Here is a 16,264-nt window from a genome sequence, read left to right as displayed (position 1 = left end):
ATACTCGTCACCCAGATCCAAAATTTGTTATTGTTTTGCTCTTTCTCTCTCTCTCTTTTAATCATTGGAAAGTATATTTCAGACATCATGAAACCTCACCCCTAAATACTTCAGTATCATGAGAAATGAATTTAAAAATCATTCGTCTGCTGAGGTTTCCTTTCTTGTGGGCAGCTTGCCTCCGAAAAGCTGGTCAGCATTTCTCCCTCAGTGGGATGTTGGGGGAAGACCCGAGTGCCAGTCCTTCTTCCATGTTACTTGCTGGGTTACCCAGAGCAAATTGCTCAACTTCTCTGATGCTCATCACCCCAGAAGCCTCCTGCTCGCCTCCTGAGACACCGTGAGGGTCAATATTATCCTATGAAGATGCCAAACATTGAGCCCAGCTCTTCAATGAGATAATGGGTGCGAAAGAACTGACAGGAGTCCTATAATCCTAGGTGATGGGAGTGGGGCCAGAACTAGTTTAATCCCAATGGTGCCCTTTACTGGTCGTGCAGTGCTGGGCAAGTCGCTTACACTCAACAGTTTCCCCATCTGTAAAATGGGATTGTTAATGCCTTAGCGAAGTGTTAATGAATGCCAAGGATGTGTGTGTGTGTGTGTGTGTGTGTGTGTGTCTGTCCATGGATAAATTGCAAATCCAACGAAAATCTTTATTATTATTTGCCAGTATCCCTCCTCTTGGGCAGAAATAGCAATTGGGGAGTTAGAGCTGGAAGTGCTTTAAGAGATCAGTTAGGCAGATCTTTGTTATCCTTTACAAACGAGGGAGAGGACGTCCTCAGAGGGAAAGCAACTTGCCCAAGGACCACGGTGATTACTGGCCATTCTGGGTGCTTGCATCTTAACTCTGGCCCTCTGCATCCGTACCGCTGGCTTGGCTGTGTGGATTATAATGCGCGCTTTGTAAAGCATTTCCTGGCTTGTTCTGCCCTGTGTGCATCTGGAGCAGAAAGGCCAGTTTAATCAGTGGCACCAGGAACGTTTATGAGGAGCAGCTCAGCTTTGCCAACTTTGACGACGCCTCCCTGAAGTACAGGTTTATGAATAGCCTCCAGGTTGGTCCTCAGCATCTTGGCTTCTTATGCAAAGCTTGGAGCTTAGATTTCCCTTTCTGGATATGCAGGAGGATTTCCCTGTTAAGAAGCTGGGCCCCCACTGGGATGGCAACACGCTGTCTCAGAATCCTTTCAACTTGACTTTGAGATCTTTCTCTTTGGGCGTGGAATTGAAGTCTCATTGTAGAGGTTTTTGTCCCCTAGAAAAGGCGAAGTGCGTAGAGGTCAGTTGTATAATTCCCCAAACAGGTATCCATCAGCGAGGGCAGCGCCCCTTCCGCATCCCGACACCGCCTCCCTTTGCCCAACCTGGGTCCTCAGACACGTGGATCACTGCTGTAGATTCCTAATTCATCTCTCTGCTCCAGCCTTGCCTCCATCCAATGACTTTCCCACGGTGCTTCAGAGCAGTTAAGAGGCAATTCTACTTATACAATTCCCCTTAAAACTCTTCGGTGGCTCTGTGGTGCTCCAGGATACAGTAAAATTGCACCACCTCAGCACCCTCTCTGGACTCTAGCCTCATTAGACCACATGTTCCTTTGGGGCTAGACCTGTATCTTTCTTTTTGTTCTATCCGAGAGTAGCTGGCGCTTGTCGACACAATGAATGAATGGCTCTAATTATCTGGGCTTCTTCGGAACTATTTCCTAAAGGTCATCAGGGAAAGGGATTCTCCCACCACCTGAATTCCTGCAGCCAGACTGACAAGCCCCAACACCGAGGCGGGGTGTCCTTGCAGAGGGCAGAGGGACCCAGAGTTTCCTGAGTTGTTGCCGGGTACAGGGTACTCCATGCTGCTCTGTTTATTCCTCACACCAGGCAGCTGAGACTCTCAGAGGTTGAGACATGCCCGGGACACAGAGCTGGTGAGGGCGGTGGCATCAGGACTGGCTGACTCCAGAGCTAGTGCTCCTTCCCCACTGCCAGCTGCCTCCTCACCTCATATCTCTCTGCTGCAACTTCAGCGTGGCCCCCTTGATCTTTTTGACATTGCCTGTGGTAAACCCTTTGTTTAGACCTTGGCCGGTGGAAATATTTCAAGCTCATCTTCCCTTTAACTCTAGATCCAGTTTTCTACTTCTGCCCTTTGTTGGTCCACACCGAAGACTTCATACTCCATGTCAAGTGCTCAAACAGAGGAATACGCCTACCATTGGAATTACACCATCTTCATAATGTTCTGCCCTGGTTTCCTGGTGTTGTAATGATTTTGGCAGTCATCCATCCATCCTTCCATCCATCCATCCATCCATCCATCCATCCACCCATCCATCCATCCAATAAGTAGGAAACTAGTATATATCTGTCACTATGCTAGCTGGCGGGTGTTCAAATATCATCAGAACATTATCCTTGTCTTGGAAAGAGACAGGCACATAAATAGCCACGGTACACTGTGCGGAATCATGATCAAATAGGGTGGTGTGCCCTGATGCTGACCCTTTATACTTTCCCCAAAACATTTGTAAATATCTGTTATGGATGTAAATTTGTAAATATCTGTAAGGCATGTGGCAGATTACACCAACAGAATGTATAAATCTGCACGCTAACTCAATATTCATGGAATCATTGGTAGCTCAGTTCATAAATTGTTTCTGTTCTGTTTGTCAATGAGCTTCTTCACAGAACTCTGAAACGTCAGGACCTCTATCACCAAGGTGTCCCTTATGTGAAAACCAGCAGATTCTCTAACTGAAGTGCTAAACTTACAGCATTTATGGCTCCTGAGAAGATTTTAATTGGAAACTGAAAAATGTTTCAAATTTTATTTAGTCTCCTACAATGCTGTAAGCTGCTGGTCCGTACCAACCAAGCCTTAGGGACACTGGCTGCATATAACGTGGTGTTTGCTGGACTGGAGCTTCTGGCCCCTATAAATAAGATAACAAGGAGTGTAAAAAGTAAAAAAGAGAGGAGGAGGTGAGAGCCGAGAGACTGAGTATGGGCTGAGCACATGAACTTGGCAACTTCAGTGATCAATGAAGGACCACTTTGTAAAATTAGAATTTGTTTTTTAACATCTTTATTGGAGTATAATTGCTTTACAATGTTGTGTTAGTTTCTGCTGTTATCACAAAGTGAATCAGTTATACATATACATATATCCCCATATCTCCTCCCTCTTGCATCTCCCACCCTCCCACCCTCCCTATCCCACCCCTCTAGGTGGTCACAAAGCACTGAGCTGATCTCCCTGTGCCATGCGGCTTCCCACTAGCTATTTTACATTGGGTAGTGTATATATGTCCATGCCACTCTCTCACTTCGTCCCAGCTTACCCTTCCCCCCTCCCCATGTCCTCAAGTCAATTCTCTACGTCTGCATCTTTATTCCTGTCCTTCCCCTAAGTTCTCCAGAACTTTTTTTTTTTTTTTAGATTCCATATATATGTGTTAGCATATGGTATTTGTTTTTCTCTTTCTGACTTACTTCACTCTGTATGACAGACTCTAGGTCCATCCACCTCACTACAAATTACTAAATTTCATTTCTTTTTATGGCTGAGTAATATTCCATTGTATATATGTGCCACATCTTCTTTATCCATTCATCTGTTGATGGACACTTAGGTTGCTTCCATGTCCTGGCTATTGTAAATAGAGCTGCAATGAACATTGTGGTACATGACTCTTTTTGAATTATGGTTTTCTCAGGGTATATGCCCAGGACTGGGATTGCTGGGTCATATGGTAATTCTGTTTTTAGTTTTTAAAGGAACCTCCATACTGTTCTCCATAGTGGCTGTACCAATTTACATTCCCACCAACAGTGCAAGAGGTTTCCCTTTCTCCACACCCTCTCCAGCATTTATTGTTTGTAGAATTTTTGATGATGGCCATTCTGACTGGTATGAGGTGATACCTCCCTGTAGTTTTGATTTGCATTTCTCTAACGATTAGTGATGTTGAGCATCCTTTCATGTATTTGTTGGCAATCTGTATATCTTCATTGGAGAAATGTCTATTTAGGTCTTCTGCCCATTTTTGGATTGGGTTGTTTGTTTTTTTGATATTGAGCTGCATGAGCTGCTTGTATATTGAGAGATTAATCCTTTGTCAGTCGCTTTGTTTGCAAATATTTTCTCCCATTCTGCGGGTTGTCTTTTCATCTTGTTTATGGTTTCTTTTGCTGTGCAGAAGGTTTTACGTTTCATTAGGTCCCATTTGTTTATTTTTGTTTTTATTTTCATTTCTCTAGGAGGTGGGTCAAAAAAGATCTTGCTGTGATTTATGTCATAGAGTGTTCTGCCTATGTTTTCCTCTAAGAGTTTGATAGTGTCTGGCCTTACATTTAGGTCTTTGATCCATTTTGAGTTTACTTTTGTGTATGGGGTTAGGGACTGTTCTAATTTCATTCTTTTACATGTAGCTGTCCAGTTTTCCCAGCACCACTTATGGAAGAGGCTGTCTTTTCTCCACTGTGTATTCTTACCTCCTTTATCAAAGGTAAGGTGACCATATGTGTGTGGGTTTATCTCTGGGCTTTCTATCCTGTTCCATTGATCTATATTTCTGTTTTTGTGCCAGTACCATACTGTCTTGATTACTGTAGCTTTGTAGTATGGTCTGAAGTCAGGGAGCCTGATTCCTCCAGCTCCATTATTCTTTCTCAAGATTGCTTTGGCTATTTGGGGTCTTTTGTGTTTCCATACAAATTGTGAAATTTTTTGTTCTAGTTCTGTGAAAAATGCCATTGGTAGTTTGATAGGGATTGCATTGAATCTGTAGATTGCTTTGGGTAATATAGTCATTTTCACAATGTTGATTCTTCCAATCCAAGAACACGGTATATCTCTCCATCTGTTTCTAGCATCTTTAATTTCTTTCATCAGTGTCTTACAGTTTTCTGCATACAGGTCTTTTGTCTCCTTAGGTAGGTTTATTCCTAGGTATTTTATTCTTTTTGTTGCAGTGGTAAATGGGAGTGTTTCCTTAATTTCTCTTTCAAATTTTTCATCATTAGTGTTTAGGAATGCAAGAGATTTCTGTGCATTAATTTTGTATCCTGCTACTTTACTAAATTAATTGATTAGCTCTAGTAGTTTTCTGGTAGCATCTTTAGGATTCTCTATGTATAGTATCATGTCATCTGCAAACAGTGACAGCTTTACTTCTTCTTTCCGATTTGTATTCCTTTTATTTCTTTTTCTTCTCTGATTGCTGTGGCTAAAACTTCCAAAACTATGTTGAATAATAGCAGTGAGAATGGGCAACCTTGTCTTACTCCTGATCTTTGTGGAAATGGTTTCATATTTTCACCATTGAGAACGATGTTGGCTGTGGGTTTATCATATATGGCCTTTATTATGTTGAGGTAAGCTCCCTCTATGCCTACTTTCTGGATGGTTTTTATCATAAATGGATGTTGAATTTTGTCAAAAGCTTTTTCTGCATCTATTGAGATGATCATATGGTTTTTCTCCTTCAGTTTGTTAATATGGTTTATCACATTGATTGATTTGCATATATTGAAGAATCCTTGCATTCCTGGAATAAACCCCACTTGATCATGGTGTATGATCCTTTTAATGTGCTTTTGGATTCTGTTTGCTAGTATTTTCTTGAGGAGTTTTGCATCTATGTTCATCAGTGATATTGGCCTGTAGTTTTCTTTTTTTGTGACATCTTTCTCTGGTTTTGGTATCAGGGTGATGGTGGCCTCGTAGAATGAGTTTGGGAGTGTTCCTCCCTCTGCTATATTTTGGAAGAGTTTGAGAAGGATAGGTGTTAGCTCTTCTCTAAATGTTTGATAGAATTCGCCTGTGAAGCCATCTGGTCCTGGGCTTTTGTTTGTTGGTAGATTTTTAATCACAGTTTCATTTTAAGTGCTTGTGATTGGTTGGTTCATATTTTCTATTTCTTCCTGGTTCAGTCTCGGAAGGTTGTGCTTTTCTAAGAATTTGTCCATTTCTTCCAGGTTGTCCATTTTATTGGCATATAGTTGCTTGTAGTAATCTTTCATGATTCTTTGTATTTCTGCAGTGTCAGTTGTTACTTCTCTTTTTTCATTTCTAATTCTGTTGCTTTGAGTTCTTCTCCCTTTTTTTCTTGATGAGTCTGGCTAATGGTTTATCAATTTTGTTTATCTTCTCAAAGAACCAGCTTTTAGTTGTATTGATATTTGCGATCGTTTCCTTCATTTCTTTTTCATTTATTTCTGCTCTCATCTTTATGATTTCTTTCCTTATGCTAACTTGGGGTATTTTTTGTTCTTCTTTTTGTAATTGCTTTAGGTTTAAAGTTAGGTTGTCTGTTTGAGATTTTTCTTGTTTCTTGAGGTAGGATTGTATTGCTATAAACTTCCCTCTTAGAACTGCTTTTGCTGCATCCCATAGGTTTTGGGTTGTTGTGTTTTCACTGTCATTTGTTTCTAGGTATTTTTTGAAATCCTCTTTGATTTCTTTAGTGATCTCTTGGTTATTTAGTAGTGTATTGTTTAGCCTCCATGTGTTTGTATTTTTTACAGTTTTTTTCCTGTAATTGATGTCTAGTCTCAGAGAGTTGTGGTCGGAAAAGATACTTGATATGATTTCAATTTTCTTAAATTTACCAAGGCTTGATTTGTGACCCAAGATATGATCTATCCCGGTGAATGTTCCCTGAGCACTTGAGAAGAAGGTGTATTCTGTTGTTTTTGGATCGAATGTCCTATAAATATCAGTTAAGTCCATCTTGTTTAATGTGTCATTTAAAGCTTGTGTTTCCTTATTTATTTTCATTTTGAATGATCTGTCCATTGGTGAAAGTGGGGTGTTAAAGTCCTTTACTATTATTGTGTTACTGTCGATTTCCCCTTTTATGGCTGTTGGCATTTGCCTTATGTATTGAGGTGCTCCTATGTTGGGTGCATAAATATTTACAATTGTTATATCTTCTTCTTGTATTGATCCCTTGATCATTATGTAGTGTCCTTCTTTAACTCTTGTAACAGTCTTTATTTTAAAGTCTATTTTATCTGATATGAGTATTGCTACTCCAGCTTTCTTTTGATTTCCATTTGTATGGAATATCTTTTTCTATCACCTCACTTTCAGTCCGTATTCGTCCCTAGGTCTGAAGTGGGTCTCTTGTAGACGGCATATATATGGGTCTTGTTTTTGTATCCATTCAGCCAGTCTATGCCTTTTGGTTGGAGCATTTTATCCATTTACATATAAGGTAATTATCGATATGTATATTCCTATTACCATTTTCTTAATTGTTTTGGGTTTGTTTTTGTACATCTTTTCCTTTTCTTGTGTTTCCTGCCTAGAGAAGTTCCTTTAGCATTTGTTGTAAAGCTGGCATGGTGGTGCTGAATTCTCTTAGCTTTTGCTTGTCTGTAAAGGTTTTAATTTCTCTATCGAATCTGAATGAGATCCTTGCTGGGTAGAGTAATCTTGGTTGTAGGTTTTTCCCTTTCATCAGTTTAAATATGTCCTGCCACTCCCTTCTGACTTGCAGAGTTTCTGCTGAAAGATCAACTGTTAACCTTATGGGGATTCCCTTGTATGTTATTTGTTGCTTTTCCCTTGCTGCTTTTAATATTTTTTCTTTGTATTTAATTTTTGATAAGTTGATTAATATGTGTCTTGGAGTGTTTCTCCTTGGATTTATCCTGTATGGGACTCTGTGTGCTTCTTCAACTTGATTGACTATTTCCTTTCCCATTTTAAGGAAGTTTTCAACTATAATCTCTTCAAGTATTTCTCAGTCCCTTTCTTTTTCTCTTCTTCTTCTGGGACCCCTATAATTTGAATGTTGGTGCATTTAATGTTGTCCCAGAGGTCTCTGAGGCTGTCCTCAATTCTTTTCATTCTTTTCTCTTTATTCTGCTCTGCAGTAGTTATTTCCACGTTTTTATCTTCCAGGTCACTTAGCCATTCTTCTGCTCAGCTATTCTGCTATTGATTCCTTCTAGAGAATTTTAAATTTCATTTATTGTGTTGGTCATCATTGTTTGTTTGCTCTATAGTTCTTCTAGGTCCTTGTTAAACATTTCTTGTATTTTCTCCATTCTATTTGCAAGATTTTGGATCATCTTTACTATCATTACTCTGAATTCTTTTTCAGGTAGACTGCCTATTTCCTCTTCATTTGTTTGGTCTGGTGGGTTTTTACCTTGCTTCCTCATCTGCTGTGTATTTCTCTGTCTTCTCATTTTGCTAAACTTACTGTGTTTGGGGTCTCCTTTTTGCAGGCTACAGGTTCATAGTTCCCATTGTTTTTGGTGTCTTCCCCCAGTGAGTGAGGTTGGTTCAGTGGGTTGTGTAGGCTCCCTGGTGGAGGGGACTGGTACCTGTGTTCTGGTGGATGAGGCTGGATCTTGTCTTTCTGGTGGACAGGACTGCCTCCGGTGGTGTGTTTTGGGGTGTCTGTGAACTTAGTATGATTTTAGGCGGCCTCTCTGCTAATGGGTGGTGTTGTGTTCCTATATTGCTAGCTGTTTGGCATGAGATGTCCAGCATTGTAGCTTGTTGGTCGTTGAGTGGAGCTGGGTCTTAGCGTTGTGATGGAGATCTCTGGGAGAGCTCTCGCCGACTGATATTATGTGGGTCCGGGAGGTCTCTGGTGGTCCAATGTCCTGAACTCGGCTCTCCCACCTCAGAGGCTCAGGCCTGAAACCTGGCCGGAGCACCAAGAAGACCCTGTCAGCCACACGGCTCAGAAGAAAAGGGAGAAAAAAAAGACAGAAAAACATAATGAAATAAAGTTATTGAAATAAAAAAATATATATAATAAAAAATTTTTTTAAGTAATAAAAAAAAGAGAGCAATGAAACTAATAAACAAATCCAGAATGATAACAAGCACTAAGAACTATACTGAGATAAACATAAAAATCGGAAACTAATCAGTTGCATACAGCAAACCCCAAGTCTACAGTTGTTCTCAAAGTCCACCGCCTCAATATGGGATGATTCGTTGTCTATTCAGGTATTGCACAGATGCAGGGTACATCAAGTTGATTGTGGAGATTTAATCCACTGCTCCTGAAGCTGCTGGGAGAGATTTCCCTTTCTCTTCTTTGTTCGCACAGCTCCTGGGGTTCAGCTTTGGATTTGGCCCTGCCTCTGCGTGTAGGTCGCCTGAGGGCGTCTGTTCTTCGCCCAGACAGGACGGGGTTAAAGGAGCGGCTGATTAGGGGGCTCTGGCTCACTCAGGCCAGGGGGAGGGAGGGGTACGGAATGTGGGGAGAGCCTGCGGCGGCAGAGACCGGCATGACGTTGCACCAGCCTGAGGCGTGCCGTGTGTTCTCCTGCAGAAGTTGTCCCTGGATCACGGGACCCTGGTAGTGGCTACCAGGCTGCACAGGGTCCCGGGAGGGGAGGTGTGGATAGTGACCTGTGCTTGCACACAGGCTTCTTGGTGGCGGCAGCAGCAACCTTAGCGTCTCATGCCCGGCTCTGGTGTCTGCACTGATAGCGGTGGCTCGAGTCTGTCTCTGGAGCTCGTTTAGGCCATGCTCTGAATCCCCTCTCCTCGCGCACCCCAAAACAATGGTCTCTTGCCTCTTAGGTAGGTCCAGACTTTTTCCCGGATTCCTTCCCGGCTAGCTGTGACACACTAGCCCCCTTCAGGCTGTGTTCACGCTGCCAACCTCAGTCCTCTCCCTGGGGTCTGATCTCTGAAGCGGGAGCCTCAGCTCCCAGCCCCCGCCCGCCCTGGCGGGTGAGCAGACAAGCCTCTTGGGCTGGTGAGTGCTGGTCGGCACCGATCCTCTGTGTGAGAATCTCTCCGCTTTGCCCTCTGCACCCCTGTTGCTGCACTCTCCTCCGTGGCTCTGAAGCTTCCCCCCCTCTGCCCCCCGCAGTCTCCACCCGCGAAGGGGCTTCCTAGTGTGTGGAAACTTTTCCTCCTTCACAGCTCCCTCCCAGAGGGGCAAGTCCCATCCCTATTCTTTTTTCTCTGTTTTTCCTTTTTTCTTTTGCCCTACCCAGGTACGTGGGGAGTTTCTTGCCTTTTGGGAAGTCTGAGGTCTTCTGCCAGCGTTCAATAGGTGTTTTGTAGGAGTTGTTCCACATGTAGATTTATTTTTGATGTATTTGTGGGGAGGAAGGTGATCTCCGCATCTTACTCCACTGCCATCTTGAAGGTCCTCTCAAAATTAGAATTTTTTATATCAAGATTTTTGAAGGCTTAATGCATGCCATTTCTATTATATTAATACTCCCCTCTCCCATTCCCACTCCGAAGGTAATAAACTTTTTGTCTGCAGTTATTATGCAAACTGAGAATATATTGCTTTGGATGGCTTTGAATTTATTGACGTGATGAAAACCAACTCAGACATGGTCTATTTTTTTTTTTAATTTTTATTTATTTATTTATTTATTTTTGGCTGTGTTGGGTCTTCATTTCTGTGCGAGGGCTTTCTCTAGTTGCGGCGAGCGGGGGCCACTCTTCATCGCGGTGCGCGGGCCTCTCACTATCGCGGCCTCTCTTGTTGCAGAGCACAGGCTCCAGACGCACAGGCTCAGTAGTTGTGGCTCACGGGCCCAGTTGCTCCGCGGCATGTGGGATCTTCCCAGACCAGGGCTCGAACCCGTGTCCTCTGCGTTAGCAGGCAGATTCTCAACCACTGTGCCACCAGGGAAGCCCCAGACGTGGTCTCTTTAATAAAGCAGTGGATGTATGTGAGAATGAGGGCCTACATACATGTTTATAATCATGTCTGCAAAAAACTAGTACTCATGCACTTCAGGGTTTCTTTTTGATAGTTACCTGCAAAATATTGACACTCTTGGGCATTTTGGCTTGTCAGATAAATCTCATTCCTTGAGAGTTACATGCAGTGCTTTTTGCTTGGTGAAAAGTGAGTTCCAAGTCTCATAGCCTTGAGAAATTTTCTTTCTTTCTCCTCTCTTATCTAGTTCCATGAGATATGACTGTGTCATTCCTACAGATAGGAGCTCAGGTGTGTTGATGGTACCTGGGAAAACAGATGCTAACATATCATTTAAACAAATGCTGTCATAAAAATATCTGAGCCTCATGACACATTTTCAGACTTATGTGAACCCATGTGCACATGTTTTATTTGTCTTTTAAAAATAACTTAATTCTTTCCAGAAAGAGGACAAGTTGTTTTAAAATAAATATGAGATATCATTATAAATAAAATATTTTATTTATAGAATTATACATAAAATAGTTATGAGATATCATTAGCATTCAAAGATAAGGACAAGGAAATATAAATTTAGATAGAAAATCAATATCAATGTGAAAAAGGGAGTTGTGAGGACTAATACAATATTAAATTATTCTTCTTACTTCCTGACAATGAGGTGGAAAAAGGAGACATGGCAAGTTATAGCTCTCAGTATTAGCCATGAGGCAGCATTCTGGAACTACCCTTAAAAGGGAATTTCTCTTTTTGGAACACCTGTGTGACCAAGGGCTGTGAAGTGATTTCTTGACCTAAAACTCTTTTTGGCTTCTCTGCAGTGGCCCCAGGCCCCTCAGAGTCAAATTTTACAGATTTGCTTTCCTTTCAGTGATGAGGAAATTTGAGAAGCTCCCAGAATCTAAGGTGATCTTCGATGCCGATGTTGCTGTGATGGTCAAGTCCGAAGTTCCCGGTTCTGAGTCCTCACTGACGCAGTGCTTGGCAGGTGAGGGGCTGGGCACCTGGGTGGTGCCGAACGAATATGCTGTGCTGATCTTGCAAGACACATCAAGTACAACCCTTGAAATGATCATCAAGTATACGTTATAAAAAATACTTTGTAAATCACTTGATTCTCAAAATGTGCATCCAACTCATAATTTCAGTTACGAGTTTATAGTGCATCCACTACCTGCCAAGAACGAGGCTCTGCCAGATGTTAGGGAGCAGAATTGAAGGATGTTCGTTCCTTGTAGAGCATTTTGTCCAGATCAGGAGATGTATCTGTTTATTTCAGCGGTCAGGCCAGAGATGGGTGATAACAACTACCACTTACTGAGTATTCACCTTTACGAGCATTATCTCATAATCCTCCAATCCTCCATGAATAGTCATTGTGACCCATGTTACTGTGTGTGTGTGTGTTTGTGTGTTTGGGAGGCAGGGAGTAGGGGTGTGTGTCCGTCTGTCCTCAGCATCTCCTGAGGGGCTGGCGGGTGACTGTCCCCTGGTGCTTGCAGACTGTGCACTAGATGAAGCCTGCAGCTTCCTCACGGTGTCTACGGCGGGATCGGACGTCTCCTGCGATTTCTATGCTTGGGCAAGTGACCACATTGCCTGCACAACTTCTGGTTGGGTGAGTCGTGGCAGCTGCATGGTGGGTCTGTCTCTTGTCCTACATCAGGCATGCCCTGACTGAATTGACACCACTTTGATCAGGTGATGGAATGAGATTGTCAATAGCTGATCCCACGATGGGACTTTGGGAAATTGAAACTGCAGAGGACCAGTGATGGCTCAGGAGGAAGTTAACTTAGGGACTGTTTATCTGAGCAGCATCATTTCCAGACAGATCCATCAGAAGAGGATTTCAGTGATGAGCCCCCTCCTTCTGTCCCCCACCCGCTTATCTCATTGGGTAGCTTGGGCCACTGGACGCGCCAGGACATTGTCCAGAGCCCAAAAGACCATCTGTCTCTCTGAGCCCCAGACCCCAGCATTCCTTGCCATTGTAGAAGTAAAACATGATTATGGCTTAAAACGGAAAAGAAAGTTAAATATTAGTTAGAACCACACGAAATTGCTGTTTCAGTAAGTCAAAGCTGGTCGGGTATCAGCAATTTCATTGTTACCATGAATTAGGACAGAAAGGTATGCAGTGAAAAACAATTCTCCTAACTTCCTAACTCTTAGCCACATGCAAATCTCCATTTTTACTCCTCCATTCCTTATGGATCCTTCCAGAACATTTCTATGTGTTTATAAGTGTTTATTACATAAAAACATTTTTGTTTACATGCTAATATTTTACAATACATATTCTTTTCTACCTTGATTTTCTTACATAATATTTATCTTTCTGTATCTAAAAAATGAGCCTTGTTCTTTTTAATGGCAACATACCAATCCATTCTTTGCATGGACCTCATTTATCTCACATTTAAGGGCATATAGATTTGTTAGCAGTTTTTTTTAATACATTTATTTATTTTATTTATTTATTTTTGGCTGCGTTGGGTCTTTGTTGCTGCGTGCGGGCTTTCTCTAGTTGTGGTGAGCGGGGGCCACTCTTAGTTGCGGTGCGCGGGCTTCTCATTGCGGTGGCTTCTCTTGTTGCGGAGCACGGGCTCTAGGCATGCGGGTTTCAGTAGTTGTAGCATGCGGGCTCAGTAGTTGTGGCTCACGGGGTCTAGAGTGCAGGCTCAGTAGTTGTGGTGCACAGGCTTAGTTGCTCCTCGGCATGTGGGATCTTCCCGGACCAGGGCTCGAACCCGTGTCCCCTGCATTGGCAGGCGGATTCTTAACCACTGTACCACCAGGGAAGTCCCCTGTTAGCAGTTTTGCATCAGCACCAGGTACCAGTGCTTGTGTGCAAGTGCATATTCATAAGTGACAGCTCAGAAACAGCATGGAAGGTGGACCCCTGAATTTTAGGACTCAAGCTGGGGCCTGGAGCTGTAGGATCCTGAGAAGAGCAGAGAGCTGTCTTGGATTGAATCTCAACCCTGTCATTTTGGGGCTGTTTACCATGTGCAGGTTCCTTAACCTCTGTCTCCTCATCGGTAAGATGGAGTCTGGTGAGGATCTGAGAGACTAACTCCGTACACACAGTAGATTGTTGAGGACATGTTCGCTTCTTTGAGTTTAAAGCATTTTGAGGAGGATGACTGCGCCTTTATTTGTTTTCGCTATCATGATTCAGACCTGCCTTAAGATATATCGGGGGAAAAGGGGGTGGGGTGGGGGAGGGAGGATGGGCTAGTAGGCTGGTGACGCTCAGCAAGAACTCACCACCTTAACCCATTAAGGTCAGGACTGAGCCGTGCTCTCAGTGTCGCCTCTCCTGCCCTGGGACAGTGCAGACAAGCTGGGCTTACTTGTTATCAGGGTCCAGGTGCTGCTCCCGCATCTTGGCTGGTCCACAGTGAGTGATTCTGCTAATAATGGGACACCTCTGTCCAGACTTCCGTCAGGTCCTTTGTGGTCTGAGGGTCACAGCTGTCAGTGACAGTGGTTCCCCAGGCGACTGTCAAGTCCTTGGGAATCCCTGATTTAAAGAAGGTCTACTACTTGTGTTTCCCTAAGGGATGAGAACCAGCTTATAGAATTAATAATGACAGAAAGAGCTGACATTTGTTGAGCGCTTACTAAGCACCTGGCACTTCTGTGAGTAAACGTCTTAGATTGTTGATCATCTGATCCTCTGCTGACAGCTGCTTGCTCAGTAAGTGTGGCTTTTAGTCTACAAGATATACAACATTTCATTTTATTAAAAAAGGCAAAAAAAGAACTAACTCTAACTTCAACCCCTCAGCCCATGAGAGACACTGTCTTACAGGGAGAGTAGTTAGAAGGCGGCTCTGGAGCCAGCTTGCCTGGGTTCAAGTCCCAGCCCCGCTACTTGCTTGCTGCTCTTTTGCACCTTGGTTCCTCAGAGCCCCCATAAATATGGGGTAATAACAGCACCCGCCTCACAGGACTGTTGTAAAGCCATACATGGGAAAGCTCACAGGACAGTTTCTGCTGCAGAGGAAATGCTCAATGACCTTTGTCCTAGTCGTCACCATGGTTGTTAGTGTGTTATCCACACATCAGGTCGACGGGGATTCCATCTCAACCATTAGTAAGGCTCCTCTCCGGGGCCGGGGCCCTGCAGTGCCTTTGACCATGAGGGATCTGTCCACCCAGCCCAGAGCTGAGGCCACGGTCCCAGGAGCTGACTTCAGGCCCCTTGGCGCCACTGAGTCTGGGCCAGGCTCGGGGTGGGGAAGGGACTCTTGCTGAGGCAGGAGCCCCGTGCTTTGGGTTACCTCCGCCCCCTCCCTCAGTGCCCGCTGCCACCCAGCAGAGCCTGACTGCAGATGGGACCAGGGCTCCTGTAATCTGGGACCCAAGACTCAGGTCCTTCTCAGTCTGCAGGAATCTTGCCTCCTCAAAGGCCCTTCTTGCCTCCTCAGACCATCATCCGTTCAGTGAGTTCGGGTTTTTTTTCTAAAAAGCAAGGAGAGCTGTTGTCTTCAAATAGCCTTTGTTTTAGCCTCTGCCCTCCCCAAATTCCCAAAATTGAACTGGAAAACTCAAAGTTGGCAACTTTGCAGGGGCTGGGGGCAGGGAGGGGGCAAAATACTAGAAACAAGACAGAAATTGATACAGATTTAGCCTAGCACAGCCACACAGCAAGAGCTGTGGACCTAGGGGTCAGAGGCACTGGAAAACAGCAAGATCTTCAGAAGCCTGACCTCCCCATTTCCAGGCCAAAGAACCTTCCCCTGATCCTCCCTGTGTACAAGCTGTGTGCCAAACAAGGTCTTCCCTGAGCTGGACCCTGCCTCTCTCTCTCTCTCTCCTCCCATCACGCCCGTCTCATAACTGACAGTCCCTGACAACCACTGGACCTAGTTAATGAAAACACCCACGGGATCCCAGGTCTCCATCTCCGCCCTTTCTTCTGCTTACAATCCCCCTTCTCTTGTTTCCACCTGACAAACTCTTATTTATACGTCAGAACCCCACCCAGATTCACTTTTTCTGGGAAAATTTTCTAGCTCCCCTTTCTCAATAGAGTTAACCACTCCTTCTTCAGGGGTAATTATCTCCTCTTTTATTACACATGTCTTTGCAGCTAACACTCTGGGCTGGAATTTACTGCTTACATGTCTGTGTGCTTCAATAGATGGGGAGAAACTAAGGAGCGGGAATCTTCTCTTATTTATCTTTGTAGCCCCCGTGCCTAGCTTTGGTTAGAGTTTAATAAATGTTTGTTGACTTTAATTGTTAAATGTCACCGGACGATAATTCGGCCTCTCTCCACGTTTAGGAGGAAGATGCATTGGGGACCTCGACGGCCACCAGCTTTGGAAGTCTTATGTGCCAGGTGAAAGTGAGGAGCAAGGGTGGAGACTCTCCAGCTGTGTATCTGAAAAAGGGTAGGTTGATGAGCTGGATGGCCTGGGGCCCCCGTGGCTTAACCTGTTCAGTGTCTGGAGCTGCTTTCCCGCAGGACGTGTTTAGAGAGGAGCCACGCTGCCCCCAGCGCAAGGGGCAGGGAGGCCCATCCTGCAGGTGAGCGATTCAGTTGCAGAGCAGACACAAAGGCTGTGGGCGGAG

General features: G+C 43.9%; 1 protein-coding gene across 1 annotated transcript in view; it reads left to right on the top strand.

The window, feature by feature from the left end:
• TG (thyroglobulin) overlaps positions 1-16,264 on the top strand; it is a 244,560-nt gene that overhangs the window by 51,191 nt on the left and 177,105 nt on the right. Inside the window, exons 23-25 of the mRNA XM_057532421.1 lie at positions 11,547-11,663; positions 12,178-12,293; positions 15,975-16,083. Of these exons, the coding sequence (XP_057388404.1) occupies positions 11,547-11,663; positions 12,178-12,293; positions 15,975-16,083 (342 nt within the window). The remainder of the gene's footprint in view (positions 1-11,546; positions 11,664-12,177; positions 12,294-15,974; positions 16,084-16,264) is intronic.

This window comes from Balaenoptera acutorostrata, chromosome 17 (assembly GCF_949987535.1).
Source record: "Balaenoptera acutorostrata chromosome 17, mBalAcu1.1, whole genome shotgun sequence".
Taxonomy (NCBI): domain Eukaryota; kingdom Metazoa; phylum Chordata; class Mammalia; order Artiodactyla; family Balaenopteridae; genus Balaenoptera; species Balaenoptera acutorostrata.
This window is presented reverse-complemented; position numbering and strand designations above follow the sequence as displayed.